At 38.0% G+C, this 21,198-nt stretch overlaps 1 protein-coding gene across 11 annotated transcripts in view; it reads left to right on the forward strand.

The window, feature by feature from the left end:
• Nucleotides 1–21,198, forward strand: part of THOC2 (THO complex subunit 2) — a 133,788-nt gene that overhangs the window by 94,203 nt on the left and 18,387 nt on the right. For 8 of the 11 annotated variants that reach the window (XM_033104671.1, XM_033104682.1, XM_033104660.1 and 5 more), the window contains exons 20-31: nt 2,758–2,875; nt 3,541–3,720; nt 4,468–4,632; nt 8,587–8,862; nt 9,884–10,025; nt 10,454–10,611; nt 11,541–11,669; nt 12,273–12,404; nt 12,491–12,675; nt 13,182–13,360; nt 13,606–13,708; nt 20,732–21,162. In XM_033104671.1, coding sequence (XP_032960562.1) covers nt 2,758–2,875; nt 3,541–3,720; nt 4,468–4,632; nt 8,587–8,862; nt 9,884–10,025; nt 10,454–10,611; nt 11,541–11,669; nt 12,273–12,404; nt 12,491–12,675; nt 13,182–13,360; nt 13,606–13,708; nt 20,732–21,162 — 2,198 coding nt within the window. The remainder of the gene's footprint in view (nt 1–2,757; nt 2,876–3,540; nt 3,721–4,467; nt 4,633–8,586; nt 8,863–9,883; nt 10,026–10,453; nt 10,612–11,540; nt 11,670–12,272; nt 12,405–12,490; nt 12,676–13,181; nt 13,361–13,605; nt 13,709–20,731; nt 21,163–21,198) is intronic. The other 3 variants (XM_033104676.1, XM_033104700.1, XM_033104744.1) reach the window with 1 other exon arrangement.

A 21,198-nucleotide genomic window follows, 5' to 3' on the forward strand; every position in this document is an offset into this window, starting at 1 on the left:
CTGAACTGAAGCCTTTCAACTAAGGGCATGCCGAAGAAGCCACCTCCAGATTGGTAGTAAGGTCAGAGACGTGGAACAGGCTGGTCCCACACCCGTGTGTGATCATTAAAGATTGGGAGGGCTATTTTGGCTATGGGGGTACCTCACCATCCCCTAGAAGGGCAAGAGATTGCAACCCCGCTTCAGTGCAGGGTTCCAGTGCCGGGGAGAGAAGTCCCCATAATTTCTACATGTGAAAACCAGCAGAGATTGTGACTGAGTGAGACTGAGTACAGCTGCACTCTTAGGTGCTCCTCTTAAAGGGACTGCACATGGACTTACCCACCAGTGGAATCACTCGCTCTGAGCTCCAGCGCTGGGGCAGCAGCTGAAAAGGCAACAGGGACAAATGGTGGGGAATTGACTTGTCTGGCTTGGGACGGGGACTGGAGAGGCAGCTCTCTCCTGGATGGGGGATCTGGTGGAGTCCATTGTTTCTTTGTTAAGCCCTCTGCCTTCCCATGCGTGAACACAGGCCATATCTGAGTCTCTGCAGTTTGTTCGCCCTGGCGATTTGAGACCTGGCCCCGCCCAACATTCGGTCATACCCAGGCTGCTTTCAGTGGCTTTGCGTGCAGACCACCTGCCTTGGTTCAAGCTGCAGACTTTCTTAGACTCTCAGAGGTTTGTGGAACTGAGGCAAGCAGCATCTGGCTTGAGTGTGTCCTGTACTTCTGGTTGAGAAGCCCTAAGCTGGCACAAGCGACAGCTGGACTAGGTTTGCGGCTTGGCCTCTCAAGGCACTTCCAACTATAGCACGGGTGGCAACCATCTGCGGATTTCTTTCTGGGTCCCCCTCGGTGGCCCCGGGTGGGGCACAGGCTGTGGCTGAAGTAGACCTAAACAGATCCCCTCCAAGTTGGTGTTCGGGCCGGCGCCCCCAATGGCCAGCTTCAAAATGAGCTGGAACCATAGGGTCATCCCCTGCACAACTCTTCCACTGTAGTCAAGGCCAGTCCTCACAACTAGTGAGCCCAAGTGTCAGTCCCTCACATTGATGTGCAGTTATACGTGAAGGCTCAACTACAAGAGGAGGGCACACACAGCCAACACAAGGGACACGCCTGGAGTGCATCACTCACGTGACCAGAAAGACTGCACAACTGAAACCCACAGCACACCCACTACATAAGGCCATTCTACTCAGACTGGAAGACATAGCAGATTGTTCCTGATACACAGAAACAAACACAGGGAGGCAGCCAAAATGGGGAGACAAAGAAATATATCCTGAATAAAAGAACAGAACAAAGCTCCAGAAAAAGAACTAAGTGAAAAGGAGATTAGCAATCTATCAGATGTAGAGTTCCAAACACTGGTTATAAGAATGCTCAGTGATCTCAGGGAGAACTTCAACAGAGAGACAGGAAGCATAAAAATGGAGATGAAAACCATAAAGAAGAACGAGTCAGAAATAAAGGATACAATAACGGAAATGAAGAATATATTACAGGGAATCAACAGTAGATTAGATGAAGCAGAGGATCCAACCAGCGATGTAGAAGATAAGGTAGTAGAAAACACCCAACTAGAACAGCAAAAAGAATCCAAAAAATTGAGGAGAGTTTTAAGGGGCCTCCTGGATAATATCAAGCATACCAATGCTCGCATTATAGGGGTACCAGAAGGAGAAGAGAGAGAGAGCAAGGAATTGAAAACCTATTGAAGAAATAATGACAGAAAACTTCCCTAGCCTGGTGAAGGAAATAGACATTCAAGGCCAGGAAGCCCATAGAGTCCCAAACAAGATGAACCCAAAGAGGCCAACACCAAGACACATCATAATTAAAATGCCAAAGGTCAAATACGAAGAGAAAATCTTAAAAGCAGCAAGAGAAAAGCAGTTAGTTACCTACAAGGGAGCCCCCATAAGACTGGCAGCTGATTTCTCAACAGAAATTTTGTGGGCAAGAGGAGAGTGGCAGGAAATATTCCAAGGGATGAAAAGCAACGACATACAACCAAGATTGCTCTACCCAGCAAGGCTGTCATTTAGAATTGAAGGACAGATAAGGAGCTTCCCAGACAAGAAAAAGCTGAAGGAGTTCATCACGACCAAACCAGTATTACAAGGACTCTTAGAGGGACTTTTTTTAAGATGGGAGGGGGGTTAAGGATGGGTGAAAGGGGAAGGGATTAAGAAATACAAATTGGTAGTTAATACAGTATGGGGTATATAATCAACAATGTTGTAAAGGTCATGCAAGGTGCCAGATGGGCACTGGACTTATCAGCAGGATCACGCCATAGACTGTGTAGATGCCCGACCAATGCGCTATACACCTGAGGCTGAAGTAGAATAATATTGAATGTCAACTATAACTAAATATATAGGTATATATAGTCACAGGATATGGAGTACAACATAGGGAAGATAGTCGATGGTATTGTAGCAGCTATATAAGTTGTCGGGGTCGTCGCTTGGAGAGTAAGTTATCATTGTATGAGGGGTTCAAATGTCTAGTATGTTGCTTTGTACACCTGAAACTAATTAAAAAATGGAAAAAAAGTTAAAATAAAGATAAACATATTAGATAGCCCAAATATTTTTCAGTATAGTTCTAGGAATGCAGTTTTTCCTTAAAAACCATTCCAGCCCCTTTCCTCTCATATTTGTATACAGATAATTAAGGGATTCTTAGTATATTAATTATAATATATTGTCACTGTTATGTTTGAAGTTTCAACTATAGGCTGTCTCTTATTTTTTCTAAATAGTTTTGACCTGCTTATATTGAAAGAAGTGGTACAAAAAATGGCAGGAATAGAAATTACAGAGGAAATGACAATGGAGCAACTAGAGGCCATGACTGGTGGGGAACAACTAAAAGCTGAGGTGAGAGTTGCTATTTTTGTTTATTGACTTTTTAAATTCAAAATGTGTGCATGTGCATAGTAAAGAATCCAAACAATACAAAACTAGTAGGTTGGTACAAAAGTAATTGTGGTTTTTGCAGTTTTTAACCTTTTAAACCACAATTACTTTTGCACCAACCTAATACATAAAGCCAAACATTAGAGCCATACATACCTTCCTCACACTACTGCCCCCAGCTCCCTTTTAAAAACTGAGATATACTAGTTATTTTAACCTTTTCAAAAAGCTGAAACAAAGTATAAAAAGAGTATAAGTAATACATTTGTAAGATAAATAAATATCAAATCTTCTGTGGTCCTTGATATCCTAACTGGCATAAATCTGAACATAGTTACTCTTTTGTTGAATCTATTCCACACTGTATAAAGAATAATCCTTTATAAGGGACTGCAAGGTAGAAAATGGAAAATATGTAGAAGCTTCAGGACAATTGACAGTTGTTATCTTTAAGCCAGTGACTATAACCAGTAATGGTGTCACTAAAATAATTTGTGCAGAAAGGGAATGAATGTAGACTGTATGAGTTATGTTCAGGATTGTAACTGAACCTTTTCGGTCTTTTTTCAAATCAAATGGCATGTGTTATGTACTGTACGCTGGTAAATCTGTCTTCTCTTTCGTAGGGTGGTTATTTTGGCCAGATCAGAAACACTAAAAAGTCCTCCCAGAGATTAAAGGATGCACTATTGGACCATGATCTTGCTCTTCCTCTCTGTTTGCTTATGGCTCAGCAGAGGAATGGGGTGATCTTTCAGGAAGGTGGAGAGAAACATTTGAAACTTGTGGGAAAGCTCTATGATCAGGCAAGTTGAAGTGGCTTTTGTGTTCATGTGGATTTTTTTATCCTGATAATGGCAAATACAGAGTGTTATATAACTTGGAAAATGTCATTTTACACATCATATGAGTGTGAAACAGCTCTAATATAAAATAGACATTCTGGAAATATGGGCTATTTCTGTGCAAATTGTGATATTTAAGTGATGGATCTTGCAGATGTGATAATCTGTAGAAGTATTCAATTAAGTAGATAACTTGAAGTTGTTTGCTCTCATATCTTTCCTGATCTCTGTAAATCTGGAATTTCAATCACAACAAAGTAGATTGATCTTTATTTATAAATATTAAGCAACAAACCTTATGGTTAGCCTACAAAATGTGTTTGACTATTACTATATTACAAGGAAAACAAAAATCATATATGTTTAAATAAAGATTTCATCTTTTAAGGGCTAAAGAATTGAGTTTCATATACATAAAATTGTTGTATGTGATTTAAGTAAATATATTCTACTAAAAGTGATGAACAATAGCTTGGAACTTGAGACCTGGTTGATATTAAAGCCTTAGATTAGTCAACTTTTCAGGATCTCAGTGTCTTTTTTGTAATATGATTATATGATTATGTTTGTAGATTATCTCTAAAGTTCTTTCAATTTGTAAAATTTGAATTCTTGAATATTGTTAAAATGACATCTTAATCATTTTGGAAAATGTTTATGTAAAATGGTGGCACATTTGTGTTTTTTTGTCTTATTTTTTAAATTTAGTGTCATGATACCCTGGTACAGTTTGGTGGGTTTTTAGCATCTAATCTAAGCACAGAAGATTATATAAAGCGAGTGCCTTCAATTGATGTGCTCTGTAACGAATTTCATACACCCCATGATGCAGCATTTTTCCTGTCTAGGCCAATGTATGCACACCATATTTCAGTAAGTATAAATCTTTGCTGCCACTCAAGAATGATTCCAAACTAGTTTTTAACTGTTTTATTTGTAATTGCATTTTACTTTGACATAGATATAGATTATGTCTCTTGGGGAGGTACTCTTTTGTTAATACCCAGCTCTGAGCAGTGTACAATGAAAATGCCCCCTTTAAAATTAAGTCTTACTAGTGCTATAATTTTACTGTTATTATGCCACCAGTTGTCCAGGTTGATGTCTTATGGACCCTCTGGAACTATAATTCTCAAACATTAGTGTAGGTGAGAATCACTAGGGAAGCATCTTAAAACCTCAGTCCCATGTCCCTAAATACTAATTTAGTAACTTGAATGGTTCCTGTGAATTTATTTTGTTTTGTATGTTTGTTTTTCAACAAGCACTAGGTGAACGTGACACTCCTTTTGAATACAGAGTCTTGTTTTCTCAGTGACAATATCCCTGTCAGATAGTTGACTTGTTATTATACATACTGTCTTGAAAGAAATACAGACTGTTCTAAAACCTCTTATGGTCTCTGTTGTGTGACTTCTAGAAAAGGTGTATCTATGGTTCTTGTTTTATTTCTCTCCACCTAAATGAAACAACTAAAACCAAACAACAACAGTCAAACTAGAGCCTTCCCAAACAGGGTATCCCAGTAGTGACTGTATTGAAATTCAAGTAAGGATGTGGAGGAAGAGGAGACAGCCCTCTGTCCTCTATCTGCCACCTGGACTCTGCAAAGCAGTGACCTCTAATGGGAATTCACTTTTCCTTTTCCCTCAGGGCCATGGTCAATCCTTTGGAAACTGTGGTACTTGCCCACTCTGACTGGAGTCCCAGCATATTCTTCATTTTTATGTAGACTTGAATTCTGTTTATTTGTTGTTTTTAAGTCTGTACTATACAAGGCTTTCACTACAGATTTGGGAGAAGATCTTGGTCCTTTCTCTTAAACTAGGATCCCGTCTTTGTTCCCAGTAAGGATACAGGGCTGTGTAGTAAGAGACATGGAAAAAAGTCCGCTGAGAAATTTGGGGCTAATTAATCATTTAATGGACCACCAGCTCTTAGTGTTTACATATCAACTGCTCCAGTTTCACACCTCCCTCTAACTAAATGTTAATTGATTTAATTATCATTTTATTGTCATTATGCAGCTATTTTGTGCTATATACTCTCTAGAGGGGAAAAGGGGATAAAGGAGTAGGATTAGGCCTTCTCTTTTAGAATCCAGAAAATTGTATGCTCTCTTTGCATAGTTATGTCTTGTGTTGTCGCCCCACCCCACAGTAGATCAGTCTCAGCTATACAACAGGGGACCTGATTTCTTGAAGGACTGAGGTGGGAGAATTTCTTCATCTCAGGAATTCTGACCTGCCCTGTGCTATACTGAGAAGAGAACACCCTAATCAGCGATATTGAACCCTAGCAAACAGGAACACCTGGTTGCCTGAGGTTGGCTGAACTTTTCCAGGTCAGAAAATGGAGCAGGTTATTCATACCAATAGCTACCTTTTCTGTAGCCTGTGTAAAATATTATGTCTTTATCATTTTAAGAGATACAAAAATTGAAACAAAAAAAATGTCATTTCCCTCTCAGGGTTGAGGAGGAAAACAAAGAGCTATATAGAGATGGCTATACAGTCAAGTCAGGGATAAGTCTGTTACCCATAGACCCTGATGCCACATGTCACCTTCTGGAAAGAGAGTTCTTTGGAACCTTGGTTGTACTGGATGGTATCTAAACTTCCCTGGATTCTTGCTTTTGCTTCTTGGGTGAAAGCCTCTCTTGAAGAGCCTTCGAGGAGAGAGTATGAGTATTGGAGGACTGTTAGGTCCCTTTCGTAAATTGACTACCAGCAGGCTTTCATGGGAATTCAGCCAACCAAACACTGCTTAGATTATTGAGCCAACAAGAGCTTTTTGAACTATAATTAGAAGTAGAGCAGTAACTGTGAATATCAGTTCTATCCATAGATCTAGTTCCTCAGGTGATTTGAGATGTAGAGCTATTATGCTTCTCCATTTGGCTGAAGATGTGAACTTGACAAGGGAGTTAAACTGACTTTATACAAGGAAATATTCATCCTAGGTAAATATGAAATGTAGGTGTCTTTTCTGATCATGCCTATCATTTTTAACTAGGTAGGTAATGGGGTGGGGGGTGCCTAGCAATAGAAGTCACAGATTCAGAACCAGAGGACTGGGGAGACTGGGGTATCATATAACCTATAAACTATAACCTAATTTTCAGTTTTAATTGCTGAGACCCACCTTGCAACATGGGTCTGAAAAAAAGTTAATAATCTAGATCTCAGCTAAATCGGGTAGCTAAACTATCTTATGCAGGTAGTTTCAGCACTGTTTTGTCCTGTGTTTTGTTAGAACCTTGACAGATGTCATTCTGCTCACATAGATAAACCCTTTCTTATCCCAGGTGCTATTCTCTCAGGTCTTGATGTAATTGGGCTTCTCTCTCATAAGTAATGTTCTTTGTAGCTTTGTCACCTGTGTGGTCTCAGTAATTAACAGTGTGCTCTCCAAAATGCAAATAACAAGATATAAATCTTCCCATTTCTAGAGTAATTATACGATCTCAGAGCCTGCTTGAAATACCCTCTGGAACAAAGAGTACTTGGTATATCTTCAAGTCCAGTGAGCCTGGGATATATCGGCACTCAGGAGGGAAGGCAGCTGGACCTTAAGGAGCCAAGACTCTTGCCTATGACAATGCAAAACTGGAAGTAGAAGCTTTGACCTCTGACCTTCTAGTTCTGGACCTTCTAGTTCTGGGTTTCATGTTTAGCACAAACTGAATGATTTAAGTGCTTTTCTAACATAAAGAAGAATCTAGTTTTAGATCTCCTCTTAGGTTCATCTTTAGGGATGATGCCTAACCCAAACAAAATTTTCTGGGTGAGAGCTCTTTCATCCTAAAGAAACCAAAGGATGAGAAAATAGCAGTAGCTCCACTTGGTATTATTTTCTTTTTGACATTTGGCATATACTTTGTGAACAATATGTAGGTCCTCCTGGGTGAGAGCTCTTTCATCCTAAAGAAACCAAAGGATGAGAAAATAGCAGTAGCTCCACTTGGTATTATTTTCTTTTTGACATTTGGCATATACTTTGTGAACAATATGTAGGTCCTCCCAATTGTACTAACAGGTTCTTTTTCTCATATGACCTTCCTCTGACTCTTCCCCAAAATTAGGATAAACCAATCAGACCAAAAAAGCTTCAGTGTTAGTTCCCACACACTTTAAACTCCAGCGTACCATAGCAATTCATAGAAAATCTTATTTAGCTTAGCATTAGGCTGACCAGTTGGTCCTAGCTTACCTAGGACTTTCCCAGTTTTAGCACTCAAGTCTTGTATGCCAGGAAACGCCTCAGTTACTGGCAAACTTGGACAGTTGGGCACGCTACTTAGCAGTCTTATGGTAACTTTCTTATAACCTTTCTTAGTGTTGATCCAGCTTCTTAATTGACGAATTGGAACAGCTGATAGGGGCTACACATAGTGATAAAACATTCTTTCCTGGTTGGCTATTACTAGTTCCATTCTGCCTCTTTACTAGTGTTAAGACCCTCTACTTGGTCCCTTGAATACCTCAAAAGCAGGAGTGGAAACCCTACATGTCCAATCTTTCAAGCAGCAGTAAGAGAGAATAGGGTGGGCGGAATGGACTGGGGACACACATACCCTAGTCACTTATTCGACAGGTCATGTACAGTAAGAATCTTCTTGAAAGCTCCTAGTGAGCACACAGGACTAAAAAGTGGAGCAGCTTTCAGGGATGATTTATCTTAAAATAAATGTTCACAAGAAATTTGAATTCCTACAACAGTTTTGATTGGTCATCTTCTGATTCTTGAAAAGGGAACATAGGCTTTTACACTATGAAAGTCAATGCTGTAAATTGTGCTCTGTGTGTGTTTACTTTTTATTTCCAGTCCAAGTATGACGAACTTAAAAAATCAGAAAAGGGAAGTAAACAGCAACATAAGGTTCACAAGTACATTACGTCATGTGAAATGGTGATGGCTCCTGTCCATGAAGCAGTGGTCTCCTTACACGTTTCCAAAGTCTGGGATGACATCAGCCCTCAATTCTATGCCACATTCTGGTCATTGACAATGTATGACCTTGCAGTTCCACACACCAGCTATGAACGGGAAGTCAATAAACTTAAAGTCCAGATGAAAGCAATTGATGACAATCAGGAAATGGTAGGTTTTTGTTTTAGTAGCTCAAGTACAGTAACTTCAAGGCTTTAATTACCCATACTTTGTATTAGCTCAGGTTTCTTAAAGCTACAGTCTTGTTGCTAAATGGGTTTAATGGTGATCTCTCGATGGTTGGGGCAGGTGCTTGGTGAGTAAATGGAGGTTTTGATCAATCAAAAGGTGTTTGAGTTCGCTTTTATACTGAAGGTTGTGTTAGCAACTTAAAATGATCTGTGTGACTCCATTTGCAAGAGCAATAGGAGTTCCCAAAAGGAGAACTTTTTAGGAGAAGGCTTTATTGATGAGGTGAGTCTTGATTTGGGTAGCCCTTGAAGGTAGATTGAGTTTGAAAAAATGGAGGCAAATTGGCTACTCCAGAGATCCAGAAAAGGTGTGAAGTAGTACCAAGTTTAAGGACACCACTTTTACTTTAGTGAATGGGCTTAGTGATAAATTTGAGTGGTTGGGTTGGGGCCAGAGTATGTAGAGCAGTGAATGTTAGAAAAGAGGACTTGATACAATTGAGAGCTATTTTAGATTCCTGACTAGGGGTATGATAATGGTAAAAAGGTACTTTAGAAAGGTTACTTGTGACAGTGGTATGAGGGATACATTTGATAAGAGGAAGGGACTGGCATTAGGCTAGAGATCAGCTAGGTGCCTGTTTTCAGTAACTCATTGTGAAGTACTAAGAGCATGACCATGGTGTAGGTAGTAGGAATGAACAAGACTTGTAAGCAGTTGGGATATTGGAATGAAGGAGAAGGAAGAGTCAAACATGAATGCCTCAGACTAAAAGTACCAGTGTTGGGAAGGTAGTCTGTTTTGATGGGGTACAAAGACTGGATGACTTTGCCTTGAACTTATTAAGTGGAAGTGAAAGCTCATCGAAGTCGACTCCTAACATCCCTGTTGAAGTAATGAATATAAAATATCAGCATTTATCTCTTTTTGAATTTTTTAATTAAAAGAAAGGGAGGTAATGTGCCTGTAGTTAGAAAAGTATCTGACTTATACTTTGTAGCCTCCAAATAAAAAGAAAAAAGAGAAGGAGCGCTGTACTGCTCTTCAGGACAAGCTTCTTGAAGAAGAAAAGAAACAGATGGAACATGTACAGCGAGTTCTACAGAGACTGAAACTGGAAAAGGACAACTGGCTTTTAGCAAGTAAGTTGTTGGAATTGCTAGATTCCTGCTACTGCTACTGCTAAATTACAAAAGCAAACCACATAACTTGTGTTTCAACTCTGTTCACTATCCCATTCTTTGGTTATTCATTAATGTAGAATTAACTTCACATGTTCATTGAAGGAACTGATTTAGTTTGCTGGTGAAATTAATTAACTTATATCTATAATATTGGCAGCTTATCATTCAAGTTTTCTGTATAAATTCATATTTCTGGAGAAATTATAGATACAAAAGTGTCCATAGAGTGAAAATGAAAGTCTTATCCCAGGCATGACTTTTTGGTTACAAACTATAAATAGTTTGTGGTTTTATAGCATTCTCTAAAGTTAATATGTTGTCATGTTTAGTAGCCTTGAGGCACTTGAGGAAGTTTACCACTTAATATATTGTTCCCTTATTTTTAGAATCCACCAAAAATGAGACCATCACAAAATTTCTACAGCTGTGTATATTTCCTCGATGTATTTTTTCAGCAATTGATGCTGTTTACTGTGCTCGTTTTGTCGAATTGGTACATCAACAGAAAACTCCAAATTTTTCCACACTTCTTTGCTATGATCGAGTAAGTTCTTTTTATTGCAACCTTTGAAAAAAGTCTCACACAAAGATAGCTAAACATTATAATCTATAGAAGTATTATTGTGTGTGTTGTTAAAAGCATGAACTCAAGAGCCAAGTGCCTGAACTTGAATCCGAGCTCTGCTACTTTCTAGCTACATGATCTTTGACAAGTTTTTTTTTTAACCTCTCTGTGCCTCAGTTTTCTTAACTGTAAAACGGGATAATAGTACTTGCTTTATAAGATTGTTGTGAGGATTAAATGAGTCACTACACACAAGAGCACTTTGAATAGTGCCTGATACATAATAAATACTGCTAGTTAATCTATTAACTCAACATTTGGGTATATGTTTGTCATAATAGGTAGAACTCTCTTTTCCATTTTTAACCTTCACCCCCTCAAAAAGAACAACAACAAAAAACTTATACCTTCACACATACATAAAAGCAGGGATGCTTTTCAGTATGGTCACATTCACAGATTTTTTTTGCAACTGGCTTTTTTCTTAATAAATTACTGCATTTTGTGGTTTAAAAATGTAATATATTACAGCATGTCAACTGCCTATTTCAAGTTTCTATCAACCTCACCTCTACTTATTGTCCCCCTAACCCCAGTGGTATCTATGGCTAAGCTAAGTCTTTGTTAAAGAAGTTATGATATAATAATAATGATAGGTTTTTTTTCTGTCATTATAAATCAGCTGTCTTTATACAAGTTATTTGTGTTGTTGCTTCATGAATGTGCTATTTCTTCACAAAAGTCAAAATCTTTAAAGATCTCTGGAATTGTAACTATAAAAGGGGAAGATACATTTTGACTAAACCTACCTGTTTAATTTATCATTTGCTATAACATGATCTTTTAATCTTTTGAACTAATTTTGACCTTGATTTGTTTTTTATTTTTCAAACATTTTTTTCCTGTAGGTTTTCTCTGACATAATTTACACAGTCGCAAGCTGTACTGAAAATGAAGCTAGTCGATACGGGAGATTTCTTTGCTGCATGTTGGAGACTGTAACCAGGTGGCACAGTGATAGAGCTACATATGAAAAGGTATGATTAATAAATACACTTACATTTACACCTATGCATATGACCACTTCCAGTAATCTCTAGGTTGTTCAGTTATAAAAAGGAAGCTGAGTTGAAGATTCAGTTATAAAACGATGTTTAAAATTTAAGCATATTAATTTTGTATCCTGCTACTTTACTAAATTCATCTATCAGCTCCAACAGCTTCTTGGTGGAGTCTTTAGGGTTTGATCAAATATATGGTGATGGAAGGAGAACTGACTCTGGGTGGTGAACACAAAATGTCATTTATAGATGATGTAATACAGAATTGTACACCTGAAATCTATGTAACTTTACTAACAATTGTCACCCCAATAAACTTTAATTTAAAAAAATCTGACAAAGAAAAAGAAAAGAAAAAGAAAAAAAAATTTAAGCATAATTCATACATTTTTAACAAGGGCTATATATTTTTTATGCTATCTCAAACTGACGACATTCCAAATTAATATCATTGAATAAGATGAACCTAACTGTGAAAACTACTTATTATTCAAATATGTATCATGTTTTCACGTGGAATCATTAGTCTACTTAAGGGGCAGAGTTTTTCTTTTAAATAACAACCTTTTTCCCCCTTAGGAATGTGGAAATTATCCAGGATTCCTTACTATATTACGGGCAACTGGATTCGATGGTGGAAATAAAGCTGATCAATTAGACTATGAAAATTTTCGACATGTTGTACATAAATGGCATTACAAACTAACCAAGGTAAAAAAAAATGTATTTCTCAAAGGTGGTATTTTCTCTTCATACTCGTACTTTTATAATAACAGATTTTTAAATGTTTGTTGTAGGCATCGGTACATTGCCTTGAAACAGGCGAATATACTCACATCAGGAATATCTTGATTGTGCTAACAAAAATACTTCCTTGGTACCCTAAAGTTTTGAATCTGGGTCAGGCTTTGGAAAGAAGAGTGCATAAAATCTGCCAAGAAGAAAAAGAGAAGAGGCCTGATCTATATGCATTGGCTATGGGGTAACACAATTATACTTTAATGTGATTTATGAGACTAGATGACAGAAGGATTCTGAAGACTTTAAAATGTTTTACAGTGGTGAAGTTTATCTTCTGCCTTACTTCAGGAGATTATGGGAGATTATGCGATCATGTTCCCACAGGCTGGTGAGAGTTGTCACTTCTAATTATCAGCTTCCAGTCTATACTGGATGATAATTTCACAAGACATATATAATAGATCTTGGTTTGGAAAAAATGTAGTTTTATCATCAGTTGGGTTATCAGATCTTCAATAATGAAAAAAGGCATCTTAGTTTAAGGATTAGTTTACATTGAAATTTTTATTTTTAAGAAAGTATCTAAGGCTCTCTATGAAGACCTTAAGAACTTACTGAAAATTAATATTTTTTGTTCCCTGGAACTAAGTAGCAGAGTGAATAACTTGCTAATTTTATTCTTTTAAACCCCATGTTTGTGCTTTTTGATTTGTATTTGTATATTTAAACACTTTGTGCGACTTTCAGCTACTTTGGGCAGTTGAAAAGTAGAAAATCATACATGATACCTGAAAATGAGTTTCATCACAAAGATCCGCCTCCGAGGAATGCAGCTGCCAGTGTACAAAATGGGCCTGGTGGTGGGCCTTCTTCATCAGCCATAGGAAGTGCGTCTAAATCGGATGAAAGCAGTACTGAGGAGACTGGTATGCTTATTTGTAGAAATGTATAAGTAATATGCTTTGTTTGAACAAACTGAAATGTTTTGTATCACATGAAAAGTAAAATGCTGGCTTAGTATTACATTTTTATTACCTAGGTAAGAGTATGTAACCGTCAAGAAGTAATTAATCCTTTGTTTCTTTTTAATTAATCTCTGATCATTTTGCTGTGAAATTGTAGTTTACTTGCATTTAGGGACTCATCAAATAAAACCTTACCTTTATTTCAGATAAATCAAGAGAGAGATCTCAATGTGGTGTGAAAGCTGTTAATAAAGCTTCTAGTGCCACACTGAAAGGGAATTCAAGCAATGGAAATAGTAGCTGTAACAGGTAGGAACACTGTGCTGGCTATATAAGTATGTGTATGTCAAAATTCTGAATTCTTACATGACTAACCTCATTAGACATGAATGGAAGAAGGTAGTAGTTGAATGCTATGAAATTCATTTATGTTGGACTTTGACGTTTTGATGATGTGCTTACCATCCTCATTGTGTTTTGTATAATGTTAAGACTGACTTTGTTTCCACTGCTGGCATATGCAGGGGAAGGTAGGTGGTGAAGTTAAAACATTTTAGGATTGAGTGTTTTCTGTGGACAATCTGGATAAGAATACTTAACATAAGAGAAGACTACACTGATTTAGGTTAGTGATCCATCCAGCCAACTAATCTAGTTCCTGATAGTAGCACCCTTGGTTGGCTTACGGGATAATTTTGGTTGTAGTCCTCAAAGGTTATGAATGTATACGAAAAAGTGACTGGCATCACTTTGATCATTCTTTAAAATCTGCTATTCATGAAGTTGATTATTTATTACTTATGGTACTTCCTTTTTACTTGTCTAAAAGTTGTCCTTTAGTTCTCTCTTTTTTTTTTAATTTATTGGGATACAATTGTTAGTAAAATTACATAGATTTCAGGTGTACAATTCTGCATTACATCATCTATAAATCCCATTGTGTTTTCACCACCCAGAGTCAGTTCTCCTTCTATCACCATATATTTGATCCCCTTTACCCTCATCTACCACCGCCTCCCCCCTTACCCTCTGGTAACCACCAAACTATTGTATGTGTCTATGAGTTTTTGTTTCTCATTTGTTAGTCTTGTTCTTTTGTTGTTTTTTGTTCCTATACCACATATCAGTGAAGTCATATGGTTCTCTGCTTTTTCTGTCTGACTTATTTCGCTTAGCATTATACTCTCACGATCCATCCATGTTGTCACAAATGATCCTATTTCATCTTTTCTTACTGCCGAATAGTATTCCATTGTGTATATATACCACAACTTCTTTATCCATTCATCTATCAAAGGACATTTTGGTTGTTTCCATGTCTTGCCACCATAAATAAAGCTGCAGTGAACATTGGAGCACACATGTCTTTATGGATAAATGTTCTCAGATTTTTTGAGTAGATACCTAGGAGTGGGATTGCTGGGTCATACTGTGATTCTATTTTTAAATTTTGAGGAACCTCCACACTGCCTTCCATAAAGGCTGCACCAGTCTGCATTCCCACCAACAGTGTATGAGGGTTCCTTTTTCTCCACAGCCTATCCAACACTTGTTATTATTTGTCTTGTTGATGATAGCCATTCTGACTGGAGTGAGGTGAGATCTCATTGTGGCTTTGATTTGCATTTCTCTGATGATTAGTGATGTTGAGCATTTTTTCATATGTCTATTTGCCATTTCTATGCCCTCTTTAGAGAAATGTCTCTTCAGGTCCTCTGCCCATTTTTCAATTGGGTTGTTTGTTTTTTTGTTGTTGAGTTGCATGAGTTCCTTGTATACTTTGGATATTAGCCCCTTATTGGAGGCACTGTTTGCAAAAATCTTCTCCCATTCACTTGGTTGCCTCTTTATTTTGTCGATGGTTTCTTTTGCTGGACAGAAGTTTTTTAAGTTTCACATAGTCCCATTCGTTTATTGTACGTTTTACTTCCCTTGCCTTTGGGGTCAAATTCATAAAATGTTCTTTGAACCCAAGACCCCTAAGTTTAATACCTATGTTTTTTTCTATGCAGTTTATTGTTTCAGGTCTCTTTGATCCATTTTGAATTAATTTTGGTACATGGTGATAGATAGCAGTCCAGTTTCATTCTTTTGCACGAGGCTTTCCAATTCTCCCAGCACCATTTATTGAAGAGGCTGTCTTTTCTCCATTGTATGTTTTTTGCTTCTTTGTCAAAAATTATCTTTCTGTGTTTATGGGGGTTTATTTCTGGGTTCTCAGTTCTATTCCATTGGTCTACGTGTCTGTTTTTCTGCCAGTACCATGCTGTTTTGATTATTGTTGCCCTGTAGTACAAGCTAAAGTCAGGGAGTGTCATACCTCCAGCATTGTTCTTTTTTGTTAAGATTACTTTGGCTACACGGGGTCTTTTGTGATTCTAAATAAATCTGATGACCTTTGTTCTATTTCTGTAAAAAATGCCATTGGGATTCTGATGGGGATTGCATTAAATCTGTATATTGCTTTGGGTAATATGGCCATTTTAACTATGTTGATTCTTCTAATCCATGAGCACGGAATGTTTTTCCATTTCTTTGTGTCTTCTTCAATTTCTTTTAAAAATGTCTTGTAGTTTTCAGCAATTGGTTTCTCACATCCTTGGTTAAGTTTCTTCCTAGGTATTTTATTCTTTTTCCTGCAATTGCAAAAGGAATTGTATTTATATTTATTTTTCTGAGTTCATTGTTAGTATATTGGAATGCCGTGGACTTTTGTATGTTGATTTTGTAGCCGGCCACATTACTGTATTCGTTGATTGTTTCTAATAGCTTTTCGGTGGAGTCTTTAGGGTTTTCTATATATAGCATCATGTCACTGCAAAGAGTGATAATTTAACTTCTCCATTCCCAATTTGGATGCCTTTTATTTCTTTCTCTTGCCTGATTGCTCTGGCAAGGACTTCCAACACTATGTTGAAAAGCAGAGGTGGTAGGGGACAGCCCTGTCGTGTTCCTGAACATTGAGCAAAGGTCTTCAATTTTTCACCGTTAATTATGAGATTAGCTGAGGGTTTGTCATATGTGGCCTTTATTATGTTAAGGTATTTTCCTTTTATACCTATTTTATTAAGTGTTTTAATCATAAATGGATGTTATATCTTGTCAAATGCTTTTTCTGCATCAATTGATATAATCATATGATTTTTTTGTCCTTTATTTTGTTTATGTGATGTATCACATTGATGGATTTGCATATGTTGAACCATCCTTGTGCCCCTGAGATGAACCCCACTTGGTCGTGATGAATAATCTTTTCAATGCATTGTTGCATTCGATTTGCTAGAATTTTGTTTAGGATTTTTGCATCTGTATTCATCAGAGATAGTGTTCTGTAGTTCTCTTTTTTTGTGTTGTCTCTGCCAGGTTTTGGTATCAGGGTAATGTTGGCCTCATAAAATGAGTTAAGGAGTACTGTCTCAAGTTCTTCAGTTTTTTGGAACACTTTGAGCAGGATTGGTATTAGATCCTCTTTGAAGGTTTGGTAGAATTCACTAGTGAAGCCATCTTGTCCCGGACTTTTGCTTTTGGGAAGGTTTTGGATGACTGATTCAATTTCCTTACTGGTGATCCCTATGTTTAGATTTTCCAGTTCTTCATGGTTCAGCCTAGGAAGGCTATATGTTTCTAAGAACTTGTCCATTTCTTCTAGGTTATTGAATTTGGTGGCATACAGTCCTTCCTAGTATTCTTGGATGATCCTTTGTATTTCTGTGGCATCTGTGATAACTTACCCTTTTTCATTTATGATTTTGTTTATTAGTGTCTTCTCTCTTTTTATCTTAGTGAGCATAGCCAAGGGTTTGTCAATTTTGTTAATCTTTGCAAAGAACCAACTCTTTGTCACATTAATGTTTTCTGTTGTCTTTTTGTTCTGTATTTCATTTAGTTCTGCTCTGATTTTTATTATTTTCTTTCTCCTGCTGATCTTAGGTTTCATTTGTTCTTCTTTTTCTAGTTCTTTAAGGTGTAACATGAGGTTGTTTATTTGGGATTTTTCTTGTTTCTTGAGATAGGCCTGTAATGATATAAACTTCTCTCTTATAACTGCTTTCGCTACATCCCAAAAATGTTGGTAGGATGTATTTTCATTCTCATTTGTTTCTATGTATCTTTTGATCTCTCCTTTAATTTCTTCTTTGACCTGGTTGTTCTTTAAATGTACGTTGTTTAATCTCCATGTATTTGTGTTCTTTCCTGCTTTCTTTCTGCAGTTGATATCCAATTTCAAAGCCTTGTGATCAGAGAATATGCTTGGTATGATTTCAGTCTTCTTAAATTTGCTGAGGCTCATTTTATGTCCCAATATATGGTCTATCCTTGAGAATGTTCCATGTACACTAGAAAAAAATGCGTAGTCTGATGTTTTAGGCTGAAGTGCTCTACAAATGTCAATTATGTCCATTTCATTTAATGTGTCATTTAGGGCTGCTATTTCCTTATTTATTTTCTGTTTGGATGATCTATCCATAGCTGTCAATGATGTATTTAAGTCCCCTAGTATAATTGTGTTTTGGTCAATTTCTCCCTTTAGTTCTGTTAGTAGTTGCTCAGTATATTTCGGGACTCCCTGATTGGGGGCATAAATATTGATGACTGTTATGTCTTCTTTTTGTATAGTCCTCTTTGCCATTATGAAATGTCCATCTTTGTGTCTGGTTATCTTTTTCACCCTGAGGACTGTTTCATCTGATATCATTATGGCTACACTGATTTTCTCTGGGTACCATTTGCTTGGAGTGTCAATTCCCACCGTTTCTCTTTGAGTCTATGCTTGTCCTTTACCTGAGATGAGTTTCTTGGAGACAGCAAATGGTTGGGTTTGGTTTTTTGATCCAGTCTGCTACTCTGTGCCTTTTTATTGGTGAGTTCAGTCCATTCACATTTTCCTATCATTCTAACTTTAGTTTTCTGGTAAGATTGTGTCTCCATGGTTTCTTTGCCTTTTTGTTGTTGTGTATTATTTTAGTGTGGTGGTATTCTATGATGTTTTCCTCTGTTTCTTCTTTTATTAGAGTATATATTTCAGTTCTGGATTTTTTTTGAGTAGTTACCATTAAGATTATGTAAAAAAACGTTTGATATTTAGAGTATTCCATTTTCTTCAGCACGCTTAGTTTCTCCATTCCCATATTCCGATTCAGGCCTTTACTCTCCCCCTTTTCATGTTTTGTTTGCCACAAATTGTCCCTGTTGATGGTGGTCGAATAGCCTCCTTTAGTATTTCTTGTAGTGCAGGTCATGTATTAGAAAATTCCCTCAGCTTCTGTATGTCTGGAAAGGTCTTTATTCCTCCTTCATAGCTAAAGGATACCTTGGCTGGGTATATTATTCTTGGCTCATAATTTCTCTCTTTCAATTGTTTGAATATTTGGTTCCACTCCCTCCTGCCTTGTGGAGTTTCTGCTGAAAAATCTGATGATAATCTAATGGGCTTTCCTTTGTAGGTTCCCGTCTTCTTTTCCCTGGTTGCCTTGAGGATTCTTTCTTTGTGGTTGATTTTTGACAGGTTCAGTACAGTGTGCCTTGGAGAAGGCCTGTTGGGGTTGAGGTAATTAGGTCTTCTATTTGCCTCTTGGATTCGAGGATCCAGTTCTTTCCACAATTTTGGAAAGTTCTCATCGACTATTTGTTTGAATATACTCTCTGTTCCCTTCTCTCCTTCTTCTCCTTCTGTTATGCCCATTATTCTTGTATTGTTCTTTCTGATAATTCAGAAAGTTCTTGTAGAGTTCTTTCATTTCTTTAAGTGTCAGGTCTCTTTCCTCTTCCATCCGTGTCATTTCCAGGTTTCTATCTTCGATGTCACTGATTCTTTCCTCCATCTGGTCAACTCTACTTCCTAAGCTGCCTATTTTTCTTAATTTCTTCTCTTGAGTTCTTAATCTCCAGAAATTCTATTTGGTTCTTTTTTAAAATTTCAGTCTCTTTGGTAAAATGCTCATGTTGTCTTTGATTGTGCTTCTGAATTTATTAAACTGCCGTTCTGTATTTTCTTGCATCTCGTTGAGTTTTTTTAGAACTGCAATCTTGAATTCTCTTTCGTTTAAGTCACATATTTCCATATCTTTAAGTTCCTTTTCTGGAGACTTTTCCCTGTCTTTCTGAGCTGTCTTGTTGCCTTCGTTATTCATGGCAAGTAATGATTTATTATTTCTCTTCCTAGACATCTGCAGGAGTGGGTTCTGCAGGTTGTTAGGAAGAGGTCTTTCTTTTGTTTTCCAGTACTTGATGGTAGAATGTTTTATTTTCTCTCCGACTGCAGCCCTTTTTTCTCTCTCACACTGTAGTGTCATATTTTCTCTGCACTAGTCCAGCTTCTCACACAAGGTGGGGGATTCCGTGGAAGATGGGCTTTTCCTCTGTTAACATTTCACCTGGGTCATAGGGCCCTGCATCCCTGTGGGGATGTGGAGAGCTTCTGAAGTTCCAAAGCTCTTACTGCACCAGATTCAGAGCCCGTATGTTTCAGCAGTTCTGTTTACTCCTGCAGGGATACGCCCAGATAGGTGGGGACAGGAGAGGTGTGAGTTGTGAGAGGTGGCCCAGAGCAATATCGGTGACCACCACCACAGCCAGTCCTGCTTCCACATCTCCCTTTCCTTTGGCGGAACTAGTTGGGCTGCGAATCTGTGTCTGTGCACCACAGTTCTCAGAACAGCAAATATTTTGTTCTTTTGATTTGACACTGCTACTATTCCGCTTCTAGCACTGGGCAGGTGGGGTCGGGGCGTGCTCTGGGAGGGTAGAGAGAGGGAGGCTTGTCTCAGTGCCTAAGGCTTCCGTTCTCTCCTAGGCAGTGAGGGCTTAAACCACCGTTTTCAGCCTTCTTCCCTCAGTGGTTTCTCCGAGGTCTCTGACATGAGCGTTGGGGGTTCAGCCGTGTTATATGCTGTCCCCTCAGCCCTGTGGGCCATAAACGGAGCCCTAGCAGTCGGAGTCCTTCCCTCTCCTGCACCTGCGGTAGTTTCGGGTTGCAGCGAGCTCGGAGCACTGAGCTAGGTCTGCGTCTTGTCTCCACGTGACTCCATCTCAGCACTTCTCTCTTCCGTCCTCCCCTTCTCGCAGGATTTGCCCACGTTTAGGTGAATTCAGCAGTGAGACTCTTCGTCTTGCCTGTCTGGTGTGCATGGAGTCCTTTGTGGTGTTATAGTTGTTCGATTAGTTGTAAATTCCAGGGGAGATTTCCAGAGGCTTATCTCATGCTGCCATTTTGATCCATTTATTCTCCAGTTGTATAATTTGTGAAGTCAGTAAGAAACACATCATGATTTAAAGCATGAAATATGTTTTATGACTAATTTTATCTCAATATCTTGTATTTTTATTCTTAAGCAGCAAAACTGTTAAAGAAAATGACAAAGAAAAAGGAAAAGAGAAAGAAAAAGAGAAAAAAGAAAAGACTCCAGCTACTACTCCAGAGGCCAGGATACTTGGTAAAGATGGTAAAGAAAAACCAAAGGAAGAGCGGCCAAATAAAGATGAAAAAGCAAGAGAGACGAAGGAAAGAACACCTAAGTCTGACAAAGAGAAAGAAAAATTCAAGAAGGAAGAAAAAGTTAAAGATGAGAAATTCAAGACCACTGTCCCCAACGTAGAATCAAAATCGACTCAAGAAAAGGAAAGAGAGAAGGAGCCGTCCAGAGAAAGAGATATAGCAAAGGAAATGAAATCAAAGGAAAATGTTAAAGGAGGAGAAAAAACACCAGTTTCTGGGTCCTTGAAGTCACCTGTTCCCCGATCAGATATTGCTGAGCCTGAAAGGGGCAAGTTTGCCTTTCTTTACATTTGTTTCCCTTTGA

Source organism: Rhinolophus ferrumequinum, chromosome X (assembly GCF_004115265.2).
Source record: "Rhinolophus ferrumequinum isolate MPI-CBG mRhiFer1 chromosome X, mRhiFer1_v1.p, whole genome shotgun sequence".
NCBI lineage: Eukaryota > Metazoa > Chordata > Mammalia > Chiroptera > Rhinolophidae > Rhinolophus > Rhinolophus ferrumequinum.